Source organism: Muscardinus avellanarius (genome assembly GCF_963383645.1).
Source record: "Muscardinus avellanarius genome assembly, chromosome: 17".
Lineage (NCBI taxonomy): Eukaryota > Metazoa > Chordata > Mammalia > Rodentia > Gliridae > Muscardinus > Muscardinus avellanarius.
Window position 1 is genome coordinate 28,688,857 of NC_137803.1, and position 20,468 is coordinate 28,709,324.

The 20,468-nt window shown below is 44.9% G+C and overlaps 1 protein-coding gene across 1 annotated transcript; it reads left to right on the forward strand.

The window, feature by feature from the left end:
• Positions 1–420: 420 nt before the first annotated feature.
• On the forward strand, positions 421–8,854 carry LOC308276097 (elongin-A-like; the record flags this gene model as incomplete). The annotated part of the gene is made up of 2 exons (XM_080714692.1): positions 421–2,660; positions 8,707–8,854. The coding sequence occupies 2 exons, from the start codon at positions 421–423 to the stop codon at positions 8,852–8,854; spliced, it is 2,388 nt and encodes a 795-aa protein (XP_080570818.1).
• Between the last annotated feature and the right edge of the window lie 11,614 nt (positions 8,855–20,468).

Here is a 20,468-nt window from a genome sequence, read left to right on the forward strand (position 1 = left end):
AGAAGGACCAGAGAAGTGTTGTGTTGAGGCCCAGTGTGGGGAGGTCTCTGGGGAGGAAGGCAAGGCGCCATGTCTGGGAGGGGCAGCCAATAAAGCCCTGGGTGGTATAATTAGGGCGGGGTCGACCCACCCTGCCCAGAGGGGTTGTGGGTGGAGCCTGAGCATATATAAAGCCAGAACCTGGGCCTGGGGCTTCAATCTGTCTTAGAGGGTGCACTGCACAGGTGCTTCCAGGCTGAGCTCCAGCACTGCGAAGACCTGAGGCAGGACCACCCAGCACTGAGCAGAAACCACCAGCAAGGACCGGGGTACCTGGATCAACCCCCAGAACTACTGTTCTGCTGCACGCTGGGCAGTACTGATCTCCGACAGCCAGTGACTCCAGAACAGCGCGGTGCGTAGGCCTTGCCAGGAGCAGCGATGGCGAGGCAGTGGTTGCTGCAATCTGTGTACAACCTGCAGGCTCGCCTAGCTGACACCCATAACCCCGAGGACCTGCAGAAAGCTTTGAAGATGCTCTCTGCCTTGCCCATTGTAGCAGACATCCTGGAGGAGACCGGAGTGCGGAAGGTAGTCAAGAGATTGCGCCAGCACCAACTCGTGGGTCCCCTGGCCAGGGACTTGACCTCCCGCTGGAAGAAGTTGGTTCATCTGGAGAGAAACCGTGAGTTCTGCCCACAAGACACTGAGGACTGCTCTTTAACAAAGCAATCCAGGGATGCTCTTGAGGAAGAGGCAGAACTAGATGGCGATGCCCGAGAAAAACACAGAGGCCCAAGTAGCCTAACTGAAAACCCTTCCTTGGGACAAAATAGGCACCTAAAACTCGAGGAGCCAGAGAAACCTCCCGAGATGTCTCAGAACTCTTTCAGGAGAGACCAGAGAAAGAAGCATCCCCAGGCTGCATTGGTTTCTTCTTGGACCCTGGGATCTCCTGCTGATGGCCATGTTCCTGGATCCCGGGCCTCCAGTCATCCTCCACCAATATCTGAGGACCACCCCACAATCTGGAAGGATCCCAGGCTTACCACTCCTGTCCAGATGCCTGAAAGAAGCCACCACCATGACTTTCAGAGGACTCCAGGGACTGTCCTAGCAACAGGTGCCTGGGATGGAACCCAGGGGCAAGAGGTTGGGAGCCAACAAAAGAGCAAGAGGCAGAAATCTTCCCGCAAGAGAAAAGGTACATTGGGAGCTGAGAGCAGTGATGAGTGCCCCCTCTGGATGGCCCTAAAGTCACAGCAATTCTTCTCCGAAGAGGACCCCCCAAGCCTGTTCTCAGGGGACATCACCCAAGAGAAACCACCTTCCGCTGGTCTCCAGAGAGAGGAGGAAAGTGGGCATTTAGGCAGGAACTTCTTCCCTACCTCCCATGGGGTTTCCCAGGACCCCCTGCCAAAGCCAAGGCACAGAGCTTGCCAGGAAACTCGGACAGACCACAAGGGGCCAGGGCCAGGCAGCGTCCACCCAGGGGAGGGGCCCGCAGACCAGTGGCCCAAGGACAAGGACAGAGCCTTTTCTGCCCACCTCCATGCTCACGAAGGGGAGCTGGCAGCTTCTCATAGGTACAGAATGTCTGTGGTGGATGGATTTGAGGAGCTTCTTCAGTCTTTTGAGAAATTCTGCCAGGAGGAACAGCCCCCACAGAAAAAGAGGAAGACTGGAAACAGGTCAGCCATGGCACAGAGAGAAAAAGAACTAAACACACATTCTCAAAGCCCAACGAACAACTGGGACTTGGTTCAGAGCTCCTCTCTGGTGAGTGGACACCAGTCTCAGGATCTGCAGCCACCTGGAGCTGATCCAGCCAAGCAGAGAAAGGTCACCACTGAAGCCCAGCCAGCTTCCCCACAACTCCTGCTCCCCAGTCTGCAGGTCCACTCTAGCGCCTCCCCTGCTGGAGAGTGGAGGTTCTGCCCTGAGCCCCAGACTTATGAGCTGTCTTCATCCCAGGACCAGGAGGAGGCTGGATTTTCTGGAGTAAGAATCCATACTAGGATGCCAGTGTTTTCTGGTTCCAAACGGCACTCCCTCCTCCCCAAGATGACCTTGGGCCAGAAGGACATGCAGGATCTGGCCAAGGATGAGGACCCCACCTTGGGTGGGAGAGGAGGCCAATCTTCTATGCATGAACCCAGGCTGGAGAAGTGCACTCCTGAGCTCTGTCACCTGGAACAACACAACCAAGCAGCAGTGGGAGAAACCGCCGAGCTCTGGAAAATACGCTGTCTCAAGGATCATAAGGAAGAGAAGCCCCAGGAGCAGGAGTCCTGGAGGGAAATGTACCTGCGGCTGCAGGATGCCCGGGAGCAGCAACTCCAGGCCCTCACCCAAAGAATCCAATCTGCACAGGCCCAGAAGCCCCAAGGCCGGAGAACCAAGATGATTGTTTTCTCCTGCGTAAGCAAGGCGCCTCGGGAGGTGCCAGGGGGCCAGGAAAATGTGGGCATCCCAGGAGCAGCGCCACTCTCCAGGGGAAGCAGCCAGACTCCCTCCAGGAGTGACTCTAACTCCGCAGGCTACAGGCCCACCAGGGCCTGTCCCAACTCTGCAAGGCCTCCTTTGGTGCCACTGCTCAATCCCCGGAAACCCACTTATAAGAAAATGGGCTCGCTCATGGCCAAAACAATGAAGGATTACAAGAAGATACTCTCCCGACGGTGAGAAGAGCACCTTCCTGGGACAGGAAACTGCTACAGAGGCTTCAAGTTGGAGACTCAACACTGAGCCCTGCACTGAGTGAGGGTGAGTGTTGCCCATGGCGCAGTGCTGCCCCTTATGCTTGTGTGGAAACCTCACTCCTGGAAACAATCCTATTGTCTTCATTATATCTGTATATATTTATTTATATGTAAATATATTATAGATACACATATGTTTATATCCCTTAGATATCATTATAAAAATCACTATGTTAAGAATTGAAGGATCCATCATTGTATAAATTATCATTTTCCTGAACAAAATTTAATGGTTAAATGTCAATCTAATGAATATTTAATGATTTTGTAAAATTGAATTAGTTGATTCTACAATAGGTTAACACAAGTGGTTAATGTAATATTCATAGTTCTTCTATTAGTTTTTTTTAATACAGGGGCAGTCGACATCAAATAATACCACAGCCTTTCTTTGCTATTTTCACCCAAGGTTTTGTAAAATTCCTGAGAGTCTTAGAAAGTTGCTACTGAACTCTATGATTTAATTGGAATCCATGAAATGTGTGACTGAACACGCGGACACACATAGGAAGATCAAAGGCGATACTGGGTAGACTTTATGGAATAGCTTAGTGGATCTGGAAGGTTGAAATGCTGTGTTTGTATTTTGGTTTGTCGAAAGATGTCCATTCTCCTAAAATATATCTGCAGATTCTAGGTCTATCTAATCAACATCTAACAATCTTTGTGAAATTGTACTAATTAAGTGTCAAATATGCAAAAGTATGACATTAAAATACTGTTTTACTATCATTCTTGAGGTTGTTTTTCTTTAGTTTTTGTTTTTTTGAGCACAGGTGCATTCTACCCCTAATCTACACCCTAGACATAAAAGGGTGTTTTGTTATGTTGACACGGGGTCTTCAAACATTCCTCAGGGTCTTACCAACTTGCTAAGGCTGGCCTCAAACCAGCCAACCTTTTCTCTAAGCTTCATGTAACAGGACCACAAGCCTGTGCCACCACACTTGGCTCTAAGAGAGGTCATTACATTAAACAGCACAAAGACCACGCATACACTTTGCTCTACTGAATACGAAGAGTTACTGTAGAACTTAACTGGTTCAAACCATTTCCATTAGTATAGGACGCAGACAATACATAACTGGCACAGACCTGGGCCCCACAAACAGTCTCACAGAGAGGGAATAAAACAGTGCAGACATCTTTCTAATAAATGTTTTTGGAAAAATTTTAAGTCCCACACAGATGCCTACCTCATCTCCTTTACAGAAACACACAGACACACACACACACACGTTTCACATGGATTGCTTATTTTAATGAAGATAGCAGAACAGTAATTTATTTATAATACACTATGAGAAAATATCTTCATGCATATAAAAAAGAGAAAAATTTGTCTTGATACAATGACCTACTCTAAGGCAAGGCTTGGCGGCACACAGCTGTAATCTCAGTAGTTTAGAGGCCAGTTTAGGAGGATCCCACATTATGGAACAACCTTAGCAAATTCCCAAGATTCTTATCAACGTAGTGAGAATGGTTTGAATAAAACATTTAAAATAAATAAAAAAATATCAAACAAACAAGAAACAACTTTGGTGGTAGACTGGTTAGACTGGTGGTAGATTTTTTTCTCGGTTCATTTTCAGTTCCAAAAAAAAAAGAAGACCAAGGGGGTATGAAGGGAGAGAGAAAGAGAGAGGGGGGGGGGGGGGAAGAGATCCATCTTCTGATTCACAATTTTGATAGAGCCCCAGGTGAAACCCATCATCAGTGCAAATGACTGCAAAAAAGCAGCATGGCTTCCTGGTCATTTCACTGTCATCCAAATAAAAACAATAAAAGAATAAAATAAACCACATGTCACTTAACAATAGACAGGCTAATGAGCGGTATGTTCGGTTGATTTCATGGGATGCTATTTCATAGAGCTTACACTCAAATGGCTACACTGATTGGTAGTAGAATCTCATGCGACCTCTGGCCTATGTGCAATGTGTGGTTGCCCAAAAAAGGGTCATTCTGCAGAGGAGGACCACAAAAACTCAAGTCAAATGAAACTAGGAAAGAGAGGTAGGAGAGCTGGGCTAGAAGCAAAGAGACTTCTAGAGTCCAATGGCCAGAGGAAATGCATGAATCTGGGTTGGACCCTCTTAGAAATGAAGCACCTGAGAGAACAATAAGAACCATGGGATTTACTTCTGATCCGTGAAATACGTATGAGCGTGGGCTTGTATATAGCCATAGAAAGAGATCAGAGAGCCTCCAAGGATGGAGCCTGATGGACTCCTTCCTGGACCTGGTAGTGAAATATGGTGTTCTTTTAATTACCAAAACGTATATTAACTTGTTTTCTATGAGGCAGGCCGTGGCCCTGCTGAGTCATCCTGTCCTAGAGGGTGCACTGCACAGGTGCTTCCAGGCTGAGCTCTAGCACTGTGAGGACCTGAAGCAGGCCAAGCCAGCACTGACCAGTGACCACTAGTGAGGCCCGGGTACTGCACAGGGTTCCACGAAACAAAGCCCTCTGCACCCAGGACAGACCTGAGGCCCTCTGAGTACCCTGACTTTGTGAACAATGGTATTCACATATATACATATATTGCATTCATATTATATATATATATAATAATAAGTCAGTTGTTAAATATAGTGTTGTTATTAGCATTTTTATCAGGAAGTAGAAAGATCTTATTAGACAATTTCCAAAGCATACAGTTAAAAAGGCTTCATTTTGGATGATAAAATCTAAATTAAAGTCCTTGCTAAATTGCCAAGGCTGGCTTTGAAACTGCGATCCTCCTGTCTCAGCCTCCCAAGTACTGGGATTACAATCATGTACTACCACACCGGGCGCAAGCCTCCTTTCTTAGCTTCTTGTGTCTGGCATTTGCTCTTTCAAAATCTCCTTAATATAGCTCAAAATGTCCTTAATATGCCCCTGGGTTCAACCTTCAGTACTGCAAAAGAAAGAAAAAAAATTTGTTTTGTACTAAGGATTTAATCCAGGGGTATCCTACCTCCAACCCCTATTTTATTTTTTATTTTGAACCAGGGTCTCACGAAATGGGCAACCCTGAACTTGAACCTGTACTTCTCTTGTCCTGGTCTCTCAATTACTAGGATCACAGGTGTGCCTCACAGCTGTGCTTTGAATGTGTTTTGGAAACTCAGTTCCCAACAACAGTGCTGGGAGGAGGGCCTCATGGGAGAGACTTGCAGGCCTGGAGGGCTCCACCACCCCACGGAGGATTCATCCTGCCCACTCCGTTTGTTCCAAAAGTGACTTTGAAAAAGGTGCAGTGGCTCATGCCTGTAATCTCAGGATCTAGGAGACTGAGACAGGAGGATCGCATTCGTGGGCCAGCCTGAACAACTTACAAAGACAATATTTCATCTTAACTTGGATTGTCTCATAATAAATACATGGTACAGTGTTCCATTCCAGTACTTAAATCAAACATCAAACAGAAAAGAAGAGCAAAGAAATGAAATGGAGAATAGAGCTATCAGCCAGGCACGCTGACACTCAGCTGTATTACTAGGAACTCTAGAGTTGAGGCAGGAGGATGACAAATTCAAGACCAACTTCAGAAACTTACTGTGATCCTGCCTCACAGTCACTAATAAAAACAGCTTGCGATGGAAATCAGTGGGCAAGCACCCCTGGGAAAAATGGGGGAAATCTCAATTTATTTTCCCCTTTTCTTTCTTTTTTCCTTTTTTTCCCTTCTTTTTTGATTTTGCTTTCGTTTTGTACTGGACATGAGATCCAGAGGCATTCTATTGTGGACGGAGCCCACAGGCTTTTTTCATTTTTGAATAAAGTCTCAATAAGTGGCTGAGGCTGGCCTCCTACCTTCAATCCTTCCTTTCAACCTCCACAGTACATGATTAAGTTTGATTTATGAAAATTAAACTCATGAAAATATAAGAAACACTTCAGAGTAATGCTGCAAACCTCAAATACTAAGAATGTGCCTGTGTTGGAAATTCAATTCCCAAAGCAAGAGTGCTAGGAGGAGAGCCCCATGGGGGAGACGTCATTGCTTTGAGGGCTCCACAATTCCTGAAGGGATTCATCTTACCCACTTCCTTTGCTCCAAAAGTGAGTTTGGAAGCAGGTGCAGTGGCTCATGTCTATAATCCCAGTACATAGGAGGGTGAGACAGGAGGATCACAGCCTGGAGGCCAGTCTCATCAGCTTAGCTAGGTACCCTTTCACAGTAAATTGGAAGAAAAAAATTAAAAGAAAGAGCTAGAATGTTTCTGTGTTCTATCCCCAGTACATAAGTCAAACAATCAAATGCAAGGAAGAAGGTAAAGAGATGCAATGGAGGTATACTTATGGGCCAGGCATGGTCACACACTCCTATGTTTCTCAGAACTCAGTGGTCTGAGGCAGAAGGATGACAAATTAGAGTCCAGCCTCAGGAACTTACTGTGATCCTGCCTCAAAGTCCCTAGCCAGGAAGACGGAACAATAACTCCATGGAGAACCATCCTGAGGAAATGGGGGAGGCCACGTTCTGATACCCCTTTCTTCTTCTCTTACTTTGGGTCCTGGAAATTGAACCCAGAGGCATTCTATTTCAGGTCTCAGTTTACAGACGTTTTCATTTAATTTAATTAATTAATTAAATTATTTATTTATTTATTGCATATCTGGGGATGGAACCCAGGGGCATTTGACCTCCGATCTATACCCCCAGCCCAACTTTTTATTCTTTATTTTGAAACAGGGTCTCACTGAGTTGCGAAGGGCCTCACTAAGTAGCTGAGGCTGTCCGCGAACCTCGATCTTCCGGTCTCAGCCTCCCAGAAGCGTGCGCCCGGCTTCCTTTTTCATTTTAGAACAAGGTCTAATGAGTTGCTAAAGCTGGCCTCTGACCTGCAGTCCTTCTGTCTCAGCCTCCCCTGTAGTGGGATTACACATGTGTACCACCATAGGTGGAAGTAAACAAAATTTCTACTAAAGGCCGGGCGTGGTGGCGCATGCTTGTAATCCTCGAGCTGGGATCCTGAGACAGGAGGATCACACGGGTTCGAAGCCAGCCTCAGCTACTTAGTGAGGCTTTCAGCAACTTAGTGAGACCCTGTTTCCAAATAAAATATAAAAAAAGGTCTAGGAGTATAGCCCGGAGGTAGAAAGCCTCTGGGTTCTACCCCTAGTACCACCAAAAAAAAAAAATTTCTACTCAAAAAATTAAAAAATCATTATAAAAAGATGCTGTATTTTTTGGATGACAAGACACATCACTGTAAAAAAATGTCCATTGTCTGCAGTTGATCTGCAAATTAAAGGTCAATCTAAGCAACATCTAATTTCATCTTTGTGCAATTGTATTAATTAATTCTACAATATGCAAAAGCATGAAGGTAAAATAATTGTCACAGTTTTGTTTTTGAGGTTGTTTTATTTTCTTTCTTTCTTCCTTCCTTTGTTTTTTTTTTTTTTTAACACCGAGGCATTTTACCTCCTAACTACACCCCCATTCTTTTTCTGTTATATTGACGCAGGATCTTACAAAGTTCCAGAAGCTGGCCTCGAACCAGCCATCCTCCTCTCTAAGCTAAACAAGTGCCAGGACCACAGGCCTGTGCCTCCCCACTTGGCTATAAGAAGTGTCAGCATATTAAACAACACTAGCCAAGACCATGCAGAAGCTTTGCTCTACTGGATACCAGGAGTTACTCTAGAACTAAAGTGCTTCAAACCATTGTGCTGTTAGTATGTGAAACTGACAATTTACCCCTGGAAAAGAAAGGGGACCCAGGAGGAGTCTCACATGAGATGCAATAAAAGCATCCAGACACCTTTTTGATAAATATTTTGGAAAAATTATATGTCCCAAACAAATGCCTACCTGATTTCTTTTACACACACACACACACACACACACACACACACACACACACACACACCCTACCCAGAGGGGATGTGGGTGGAGCCTGAGTTTAGATAAGCCCAGGCTTTGGCCCTGGGGCTTCACTGTGTCCTAGAGGGTGCACTGCACAGGTGCTTCCAGGCTGAGCTCCAGCACTGCAAGGACCTGAGGCAGGACAACCCAGCACTGAGCAGCGACCACCAGCAAGGATGGCGGCTACTGAATCAAGCTCTAGAACCAGTGTTTCGCTGGCACCAGACAGAACTGTGCCCCGACTAGCCAGCGACACCAGAACAGTGCCGTGAGGAGGCTGAGCCAGGGACAGTGATGGCGAGGCAGTGGGTGCTGCAGGCTGTGTGCAAGCTGCAGGTGCACGTAGCTGCCACCCATGACCCGGAGGAGCTGCAGAAAGCTTTGAAGATATTCTCTGCCTTGCCCATTGTAGCAGACATCCTGGAGCAGACTGGAGTGTGGAAGGTAGTCACAAGGTTGCTCTAGCACCACCTCATGGGCTTCTTGGCCAGGCACTTTGCGGCCCAGGGGGAAAAGTTGCTTAGTCTGGCACAAGGACTCTAGGAGTGTGAGTCCCAGCAGCAGTAAGTTGAGGAGAGCTTGTCCTGCACCCCAAGGAAGTTCTTCAGGAGTAGGAGGAAAAGACTGTAATGCCATACCCAAAAGACCTCCTGATAGCCCCCAAAGAAGGGACAGAAAACAGGACCAAAAACTAGAGAACATCCCAGAAACTTCTAAGATGCTTCAGAACCCTAACAGGAAATACCAGAGGAAGAAGCATCTCCAATCTGCACCTGTTAATTTGCCTCTTGTGAACAATTGTATATCTTCATTGTTTTTATAATAATAAATTCGTTATTAAAAGTGTGTTGTAGAGCAGGCCCTGGTGGTGCATTCTTATAATCCCAGGTTTTGTGGGCGTGGTGGCACATGCTTGTAATCCCAGTACTTGTGAGGCTGAGACAGGAGGGTTGTGCAGGTTCAAAGCCAGCCTCAGCTATTTAGCTGAGGGTGTAGCTTGGAGGTAAAATGTTGCTGGGTTCCATCCCCAGTACAGCAACAACAGCAACAAAAAAATACTGTTATGAATGGTATTTTTTCTTATCATGGAGAATATACTTCTACTTGGAAGAGAGCCAAAGCAGTTATAAAGACGAAGAAGTTTGAGCGTAAAATATAAATGTAAATTAGGACAACGTATAGGAAAAGAAGTTTCCCAAATATATGCACAATCTAGCCATGTTGTCATAGCCTGTGTTATAACTCATGAGAAGCTGAGGTGGGAGGGTTGAGTAAGCTCAGGTGATCAGGGTAAACTTGCTTAACAGAGGGAGATGCCACATTTAACAAAAAACTAACAAAATGGTAGTACAGAAATGATTCTTAACTATTTCATCTATAAGAGTACCCATGGATCCAATAGAAACATATTTAACAAGAGATGTTTCAGACTCTGAAATAACAGGGTCATGGAAGAAAGGAATATTCTAATTTGGTAATGTCCCTCATTCATACAGATATCTATAACTCTTAACAAACATTAGTCAAGGTTTCAGCAATATCAGTTTTGCCATTCAGTGCACCCCAACAATCAGGCAAGGCTGGTTTACTAGGAGAGATTCAAGGAATAGAGTGAATGGATCTGGTTACGTAATAAATTCTATGATGAATTTCTCAAATGCAGAAATCGGTTTGATAAATGAACTGTTTTGGAGAAAGTAGTGAAGAGGGTAAAACCAGGACTGGGGAAGAGAACAAGTCTACGTTATGTCTCTATGAGGAGGTTGCACTGTCAGTGTAAGATTGAATCATATGGAAGAAAGTAGAGTGCGGGTGAGGCACATGGAGGGACATACGTCAAGTGCTGTGTGCATGTAGGTTTGTATTTTTGAACTCACTATGATGGGCACGAAACCAATATAAGTGCTTTTTACACAATGCTGTGGTTGAGTGTGTCCCTAAAGCCCATGTCAGGGCAACTTCATCTCCAATGCAGCAGTGCTGGAGGAGGGGCTTCCTGGGGAGAAATGTGGCCTGGTGGGCTCAGCATCCCAGGGAGAGAGGAATGTTACCTACTTGCTGTGTTCCTAAAGTGAGTTTGGACCTGGGTGGGATAGCTCCTGCTTTAATCCTAGGATCTGGAGGCTGACACAGGATGATCACAGTTTAGGGACCAACACAGGAGGACTTAGAGAGATCCTGTTTTAAGAAAGAGTGTGCTGGAGCCAGACGTGGTGGCACACGCTTGTAATCCCAGCATTTGGGAGGCTGAGACAGGAGGATCCTCCCAGTTTGCGGACAGCCTCAGCTACTATTTAACGAGGCCCTTTGCAACTCAGTGAGACCCTGTTTCAAAATAAAGGATAAAAAAAAATAGGACTGGGGTTGTACTTAAGAGGCAGAATGCTTCTGAGTTCCCTCCCTGGTACCAAAAAAAAAAAAAAGAAAGAAAGAAAAAAGATAAAGAAATAAAAAAGAGTGTGCTGGGAGTGCAATTCAGAAGTTGAACACTTCAGGGTTCAATATTCAGTAATGCAAACACACACACACACACACACACACACACACACACACACAACAATGTCACCCAAAGAATAATTAGTCTTAAAACAAAATAAAGTTTAAAAATGAGAATATTTAGCTGGGCGTGGTGGCGCACGCTTGTAATCCCCGCGCTTGGGAGGCAGAGACAGGAGGATCGCGCAGGTTCGAAGCCAGCCGTGCGCGCTGGCTTAGGAGACCCTGTTTCCAAAATGAAAATGTAAAAATAGGTCTGGGAGTGTAGCCCGGAGGTAGAAGGGCTTTCAGGAACCCCAGTACCACCAAAAAAAAAAATGAGAATATTTATAATAGTATACAATATATTTACAGAGCCACAGGTGTTCAAGGCCAGCCCAGTTAACACAGTATGATCCTATCTCAAGAGAAACAAAAGTACACAAATGACTAACAAATATCCACAGGGGACATACCATGGGGCCTTCACATGATCTCCAGATGTTAAAATCAACAGAATACTTTATTTTTTATTTATTTTGCAGGGGTCTGGGGATGGAACCCAGGGGCATTCAACCTCCAAGCTACACCCCCTGCCCTATTTTTTATCCTTCATTTTGAAACCAGGTTTCAGTGTGTTGCAGAGAGCCTCACTAAGTAGCTGTGGCTGTCCGCGAACTGCAATCCTCCGGTCTCAGACTACTGAATGCTAGCATTACAAGCATTCGCCACCACACCTGGCTTTTTATTTATTGATTCATTGATATTTCTGGTAAGTGGGGTGAAACCCAGGGCCATTCTAGCCCTGAGCTACACCCCAGCCCTATTTTACTCATTATTTTGAAACAGAATCTTACCAGATTGTGAAGAGCCTCACAAAGTTGCTGAGGCTGGCTATGAACCTGCGGACCTCTTTTCTCAGCCTCCCAAGTATTTGGATGACAAGCATGTGCCCCACACAGCGTTTTGAGAACACTTTAGGAAACTGTTGTAACAATCCTGTCCTATTTACAATAGTATGAAACATTCCCATATGGACGCATACTACAAAAAGTGTTATAGTCCTCTTACTTGAAAAAGACATAAATAAAATTCCATGCCAGTGTTATTCATTAATACTGATAAAAGGCTGAGATTTTGTGGCATCTGCCTGTAGTCTCAGTACTTAGAAGGCAGAGATAGGAAGACGCAGGTTCAGGACAAGGCTAGGAACTTAGACTCTCAGCAACACAAGAAACCCTGTTTCAAAACAAAAATATGTAAAGGGCTGGAGTCAGTGCTTCAGGTAGGATATCCCTGTGTTCAATCCTCAGGTCCATAAATAAACACAATAGTACATAAGTAAGTAAATTATCAAAGATATTTTATCATCTAAAACAGCATGTAAGGTATATAATGTAATACCTCACTTTTCCTATCAGAATAGCAAAAAAGAAAGGGGAAAACTTGCTGTGTTAGCCTAGATTATCATACATTGTTGGTAAACTTATTACTTGATACAACTTCTCTGGAATTTTATAGCTCAAAAGAATACAAAAAAAATTTTTTTCTCTGCTACTGGAGATTGGAACCACGGTGTTCTCCCTCCCGTTACGCCTCCAAACTTTAAATATGTTATTTTGACTCATTATCTCACTAAATTGGTGAGGGTCTCACTTAGTTTCTGAATCTGGTTTTGGACCTGTGATCCTCCTGTCTCAACATCCCAAGTGCTTGCATTCCAGGCAAATGCCACCATACCCACCTGTTAGCAAAAATTGTAAATGTCCACATTCAGTATAGAATAGAACTTCTATGAGGAGGTACTGAATATCGAAATGGAAAATGCCCAGATTCTTATAAGATGCTCAGGAATGTAAGCCACATCTGCAGCTCTCAGCCCAGGAAACCCGACACCAACTCTATAGCAACTGGCCCATCAATGGTCGAGTACAGTCAATAGCTCCCAGTCTCCCCCTAGCGTTTGGCCTCCAGCAACTAACTTAAGACCAACCAGAAAAACTCAGACTCTCAAAGTCAGTCTTGTAACAAGCTCTCCTTCTAGTGAGCCTGCTCCCAACTTTTCCACGTCAACACCCTCCAACCAGGAAATCCCAGAGGCCTCTCCTTCATTCACTAGAAGGCTTTTCCTCTCTTGCCTGCCTGTGAGTCGCTTCCAGAAGCAAGTGATATTTTGTTGACTCTTTTGTTATAGCAAACTCTGAATAGATGCCCACTGTTGATGATGGAAGGTTTCCAGTGGCTTCCAGAAATATAGGACAATAAAAAGAAATATAGGATGGATGCAAATATTTCCAAAATGCATAAAGCCTGTGAAGTAGGAATCTCACTCTATGGTTTTATCCTACACATGTAGCTGCATGTGGATGTGCATACTTACTGACGCACACACATGACATAGCACTGAAGACACTTTTCTCCAAGTACACAGGCCTACCTTGAAACAGCGAAGGTGTGAGCAGCACGGTTAACCTAGGTGGGTTGATCTTTAGGATCAAAGAGTGGAATTAAAAGAACAAACAAAAAACAACTTTGGATGGAGCTCAGACATAGAAAGCTCCTGGAACCAATCCACTGAACTGCTATTAAAAAAAAGAGAGAGAAAATTTGACATGAAAAATGTTTAGGAGAGAAATTCACCTACTCATTCACAGGCAAGAGAGCCTCAGGTGAAATCAATCTGGGGGTGGGAGGGGAAAAATACAGAACACCTAGATGGTTTCTGGTCAAGGCAGTGTCATTCCAAATAAAAATATAAAATAAGTCAAATAGCAGCCATGTCCAACATCAAACAAAGTTGTTTCTGAGAGGTTTATTTTTAGCCAGTATCTGGGGTGCTACTTCTGAATCTCAAATGCCTACACTAAAGGTAGTAGAATGTCATGAGACCACTGTCCCATCTGCAGTGTGTGGGTGATCACAGTGTATTTATGCGGAGTATGGCCAAAGCAATCAAATAAAATAAAACTAGAAGAGATGGGGATAGTGGGAGCTGAGCTACATTCAAAGAGATTTCAAGGGTCCAATGATAAGATACAACACATGAATCTTGGTTGGAATCTTGCTATAAATGTCATAGATAAGAGAACAATTTGAAACACGTGATTTAATTCTGATCCATGGATAACATGTGTATATCAGTATGTATATCCATGCACAGAAAGAGATGGGAAAGGATTTACAGATATACCTTGTTGAATGTCTAATTGGGTCTGGATGGTAGAAATTAGATATTTTTATTTTATGTACTATCTTGTTACTTTTAATTTCTTTAAACTTGATATGTGAAAATTTAACTCATGATTATCTAAGAAATACTTCCATAGCAACTGCAAACATCAACTACTGAAATATACAAAATAATATCTGGCAGGAGCTTCTCAATCTCACATAGTCCAAGACTTGAGATGTCTTTCAAACCTAAGAGTCAGGAAAAACTACAGGCCACTCAGTAAGAACTAAGTCTCCTGACTTCTGGGAAGATGGCAATGGAGCAAAACGGGGCTTACAAGCCCCGCTAACAACCAATCTCTATTACCACAAAATCAGCGTCTTTCATAGCCAGAAAACACCATCAGCAGAGAAACAAAAAAATGTAATTTTAAGGGACAGAGAAAAAGAGGGCTGGAAAAACGAGACACCAGAAACCAGACCGCAGTGCTGCAGGCAGAGCCGTGGCGTGAAGTGGCGGGTGCCATTTTGCCTTGCAGCACCAGGCTCCAGAGAGGAAGGGAACTCATAACGGAGCTCAGAAACCAGAGAGGAGATACGCTGGCCTCACGCCCGAGAACGCGGCAGCAGCGCCTTACTGCCTGCGGCAGCAGCGAGTTCACCAGACAGCACCAGACCAACTCACTCAACAGCCCACCAAGCTCCAGAGAAGAGTGGCGGACAGCGAGCCAAGGTGAGCCGCTGCAGAACAGCCGGGTGGGATTCGGCAGATTTCTTGGCACAGGGAGCAGCTAAAGCTCCCAGGGGCTGGGCTCAGTGCACCCTGCAGGGACTCAGAGCAGAGCTCAAAACCAGAGAAGAAATATGCCAGCCTCACGGCCGAGGGCTGGCAGCAGCGCCATATTGCTACCGGCGGCAACAGCAGCTAATTCACCGAGTCCACGACAGCTCCATCTGCGCACTCAACAGTGAGTCAAATTGCGTCCCCTGGAGGAGAAATCCCAGTACTGTACTCCCAGGGACTTGACCCAGTGGGGGAGTGGTGGTGGCAGAGATATTACACCATAGGTAAACACCCAACCTGGCACCCCCCATGGTCTATAGCAGCCTCGATTGACTCCCAGGGTCTGAAACTCTGCGATACAACCCAGTAAAGGAGTAGTGGGAACTGAGATACCATAGACTCGAGATCGACAGCACCTTAAGGGAAGTTGTAGTGACCCAAGGGAAGAACGCAGAGAAGGCACAAACTTCCGAATTCAATGAATGCCCATAACCCCACAACATCAGAACCTGATAAAACAGAAATGCAGAGATTTATAGAAGATCAAATCAGGAAAATAACTGTAGAAATAATAGAGGTGTTTCAAAAAGAATTCAGAGAGAGCCAAAGAGAGATAAAGGATGCAATTAATGAAGTAAAGGCCTCAATTCAAAGTACAAACAACCGATTAGACCACATGAAGAATAGAATCTCTCTCCTAGAAGATGATCATTCAAAAAATGAACGCATAGCCGGGGCCCGGCTCGCGGGACCCTGGGCCCTGGGCTGAACTGCGTGTAGCACGCCAGACCCCTGGAGAAACCAGACCCAGAAAGACGCTGGGTTCTGGGGTCGCACGCGGGGCACGCCAGCCGGGGCCCGGGTTGCGGGACTCTGGGCCCCAGGCCGAACTGCGCGTAGCACGCCAGACCCCTGGAGAAACCGGGCCCAGTAAGATGCTGGGTTCTGGGCGGGGGTCGCGCGCGGGGCACGCCAGCCGGGGCCCGGGTCGCGGGACTCTGGGCCCCAGGCTGAACTGCGAATAGCACGCCAGACCCCTGGAGAAACTGGGCCCAGAACAGAAAAAGATAAAGAAAAGTATCGGAGAGGAGGTAAGAAAGCCGTTATGGATGCCAGGACACTGGAGATGCAGACAAAACTTATCTAAATGCACTGGAACTTATGGAAAAATTCACCATGAAAGAGGACTGCTATTTCTCTATATTGTTAAGAATCCCAGACATCACCTGTAAGGAGAGAGTTTAGCGGAGACCAAGGAGAAATGCGGTGTTGAAAGAGTTCTCCGCGATGGTGGTGGAGACTTGTATTCAGGAGAAGCAGAAACTGGATCGTAACAACTTTATTTTTTTGGAGAAATTACACAAAATGTCGAATGCTACCATCACGCATGCTTAGGAACACTGGACAACATTCAGAGTGGAAAAAGAGCCTGGGAAGGATTTGAAATGGTGGAGGCAGTGGCAATGCCAGTGGCCAATACTCAGGGGAGGCAGAGATCTGATACATTACACCTGGAACCTTTGAAATAATAACCAAAGAGACAGTGATTGGAACCAGCTGAGGGGTTAGGCGGGCGCCGGGGCCAGTGGCTGACATCGGAGCTTGCTGTGAGAAAAGGCCACTACTGAGGCCTCTGTGGCCGGGATTAGAACATGCCGAGGGGTTAGACCGATGCTGGGGCCAGCGAGGCCGGCATTGGAGCCTGCCATGAGGCAAGGCTTGTGCTGGGGCCTCCGAGGACGGGACCGGAGCCTGCCGAGGGGTTAGGCCGGTGCTGGGGCCAGCGAGGCCGGCATCGGAGCCTGCCGAGAGGCAAGGCTGGTACTGGGGCCTCCGAGGTCAGGATAAGAATCTGCCGAGGGGTTAGGCCGGTGCTGGGGCCAGTGAGGCCGGCATCAGAGCCTGCCATGAAGCAAGGCCGGTACTGGGGCCTCCGAGGCCGGGATAAGAGCCTGCCGAGGGGTTAGGCCGGTGCTGGGGCCAGCGAGCTGGCATCGGAGCCTGCCGTGAGGCATGGCCAGTGCTGGGGCCTCCTAAGCTGGGAACGGAACCTGCCGAGGGGTTAGGCCGGTGCTGGGGCCAACGAGGTCGGCATTGGAGACTGCCGTGAGGCTATGCCGGTGCTGGGGCCTCCGAGGCCGGGATTGGAATCCTGCCAAGGGGTTAGGCTGGTGCAGGGGCCAATGGCCAGCATCGGAGCCTGGCGTGAGGCAAGTTCACTCCTGCGGCCTCCAAGGCCGGGACCAAAGCCAGCTTAGGGGTTAGACTGGTACAGGGGCCAGCAAGACCAGAACTGGGGCCTCCCATGAGGCAGGGCCGCTGCTTGAGCCAGCGAGGTCTGGATCAGTCCACTGAGTAGCCAGGCCACTACTGGGACCATCAAGAGTGGGATCGGTACTTGCAACGCAGCATGCACAGAGAAATATCACAGAAAATATAAATCAGACGCTTCTCTTAATCAGCAATAACTAGGAGGAAAAGGGCAACAGGAAGAGGTTGAGCTATAGAAAGGGCCCTAGAGTGAAGCAACTAATGTGACCAATCAGAGGGTATGTAATACTGGAGGACGGAGCCTCTTTAAAATGCAGGAGGTACATAAACAAATGTATCAAATTAAATCACCAAAGAAGCGTGGGATGGAGGGAGTGGGAGGGAAGGGGATGGGGGCTGGAGGAGGGCTAATTGGATGATGTGTGCTTGTATATCCTCTCAAGTCTTGTACTCCAATGTGATTGATATATGACTACAATACACCAATTTAAAAAATAAATTAATAAAAAATATATATATATATAAAAAAGAAAATAATTTAATTCCACATAGGGGCTAAATGGGTGATGTGTACATGTATGTCCACACAAGGTTTTTACTCCAATATGATGTATGAATATAATGCACCAATAAAAAATTTAAAAAAAAACAAAAAAAATGAACGCATAGTTTATGTCTTTAAAACCAGCGCTAGAGAAAATACTCAGAGATTAACTACAAAGAAGAAATAGGTAACACACACCAGAACCAGAGAAACAAGACTTTCCATCCAACAGACAACTAAGATTGGTTATCTGTGGAGATTCATTATTTATGTTAGTCTTCTACCTATCTCTAAATTGTATTGTTTGCTTTTATTGTTGTTAATTTTTAGGATTTCTAGTTGGAATATTAATATATCTTCAGATATAGCATTTGGAAATATTTTATCCTATTCTATCAGTAACTTTTAACTCTGTTTACATTGTCTTTGGATATACAATATTTTTTTATTTTTTAGGGAGTTTATTTACGCTTTTCTTGCCTGTGCCATTGAAATCATATCCAAGAAATCACTGCCAATTTCAATGTTGTGAGGTTATATGACCCAGATTTTCTTCTAAAAGTTTATAGTATTAAGATTTATTCTTAGGTCTTTTATCTATTTTGAGTTAATATTTGTATATGTGTTAGGTAAGGGTCCAATTTTATTCTTTTTCATGTAATTATTATTTTTCAACAATATTTAGTTAAAAGATTATTATTTCCTCCACCAAATGTTCGTGGAAACCTTGTCAAAAATAACTTGACAATATATGGAAGAATTTATCTCTAGGCTTTTATTTAACTCCAATGGTTTATATATCTGCCTCTAGAACGGTACTACACTGTTTCAATTATTGTAGCTTTATATGGTTTGAAATCAGAAAATATACATCTTCTAGCTTTGTTCTTCTTTGAGATTGTTTTGGGTATCTAGAGTCCATATTCCATATCAGGATAAATTTTTTCTGAAAAATAAATAAATATATGATAGCTTCACCTAAAAAAAAAAAGAAAAGAAAAAAATATTCTCTGGTAAGAAAGAAAGCAAAAAGAAATATTGAACTGTTATCTTTTAGTCATCAAAAGCTTGGTATCAGACAAATGAAACTGTTTTGTGAGATTATCATCGTTAATATTGGATAAATTGCTATAAAACTAGATGTCAACCACTAAGCCAAGCATGGGAAGGAGGGATGGGGAGGGAATGGGGTGGGGATCGGGTAGGGGCTAACTATGCGATGTGTGCATGTATGTCTACAAAAGTATTTTCTTTATCCCATTATGATGTATGAATACATTGCACCAATAAAATAAATATTAAAAATAAAATTAAAATTAAAATTAAAAAAAGAACTAAGTCTCCTATGTGTCATATGGGATAATAGAGGGACCAGAGAAGGGTTGTGTTGAGGCCCAGTGTGGAGAGGTTACTGGGGATGGAATGCAGAGAGCCACGTGGGGAGGGAATTAAAAGTAAGCCAGAGCCGGGTGTGGTGGTGCACGCTTGTCATACCAGCATTCAGGAGGCTGAGACAGGAGGATTACGGTTTGCGACCAGCCTCGGCTACTTAGTGAGGCCCTCTGCAACTCAGTGAGACCCTGTTTCAAAATAAAGAATAAAAAATAGGGCTCAGGTATAGCTCAGAGGTAGAATGCCCCTGGGTTCCATCCCCAGATCTGCAAAAACAAACTAACTAACTAACTAACTAAAGCCACATGTTAAAAGTTTGTCCTTTGAAACACAGACTAGCCGGGCATGGTGGCGCATGCTTGTAATCCCCGCGATGGGAAGGCTGAGACAGGAGTATCGCACAGGTTCAAAGTCAGCCTCAGCTACTTAGTGAGACCCTGTTTCCAAATAAAATATAAAAACGGTCTGGGAGTATAGCTCAGAGGTAGAAAGTCTCTGGCTTCTACCCCCACTACCACACACACACACACACACACACACACACACACACACACACAAATAGACTAAAAATTGGATAATATAAGAAAGATGGTTCACAGAAAAATAAATCTAATCAACAAAGTTACAAGTGCCTGTAGTTCAACTATTGGGAGGCTGACCCGGGGAGGATTGAGTGAGGTGTTCAAGGTAAACCTGGTTAATATAGGGATAAAGTGTCAAAAAAAAAAAAAGATACATGCAAAGTGCACAAATGGCTCTCATATATCCACATGCAAGACTTAAACTCTCAGAACACTTATGGAAAGCCATGTTAGGTATACCATTTCCAAGAGTCTCAAACATTCCAATAGGAAAAAAATTGAGGATGTTTCATACCTCTGACAGGACAGTGTTTTTAAAAACAATTCAAAACAACCACAACAAAAAAAAGTAAAACAGACTCACTGCTGATATGGAACAAGTTAGTGGTTGGAATAGAAGATAAAACCAGCCACAACATTCCTTTAAGCCAGAGCAAGTTCCCAGCTTGTTCAAAGGCTGGGGGGGTGGGGAGCTGCAGAGGAAAGGTTGCGCTCTCAGAGGTTGGTTCATGAGGCTTTAAGAGAAGAAGCTGCCCCATAATACGAAAGCTCAGGATAGAGCAACAAGTGCTGATGGAGAGACTGCAGCAAGTTATCTAGAAGGTCCAGCTACAGGAGGATCACAGGTTCAAGGACAGCCTC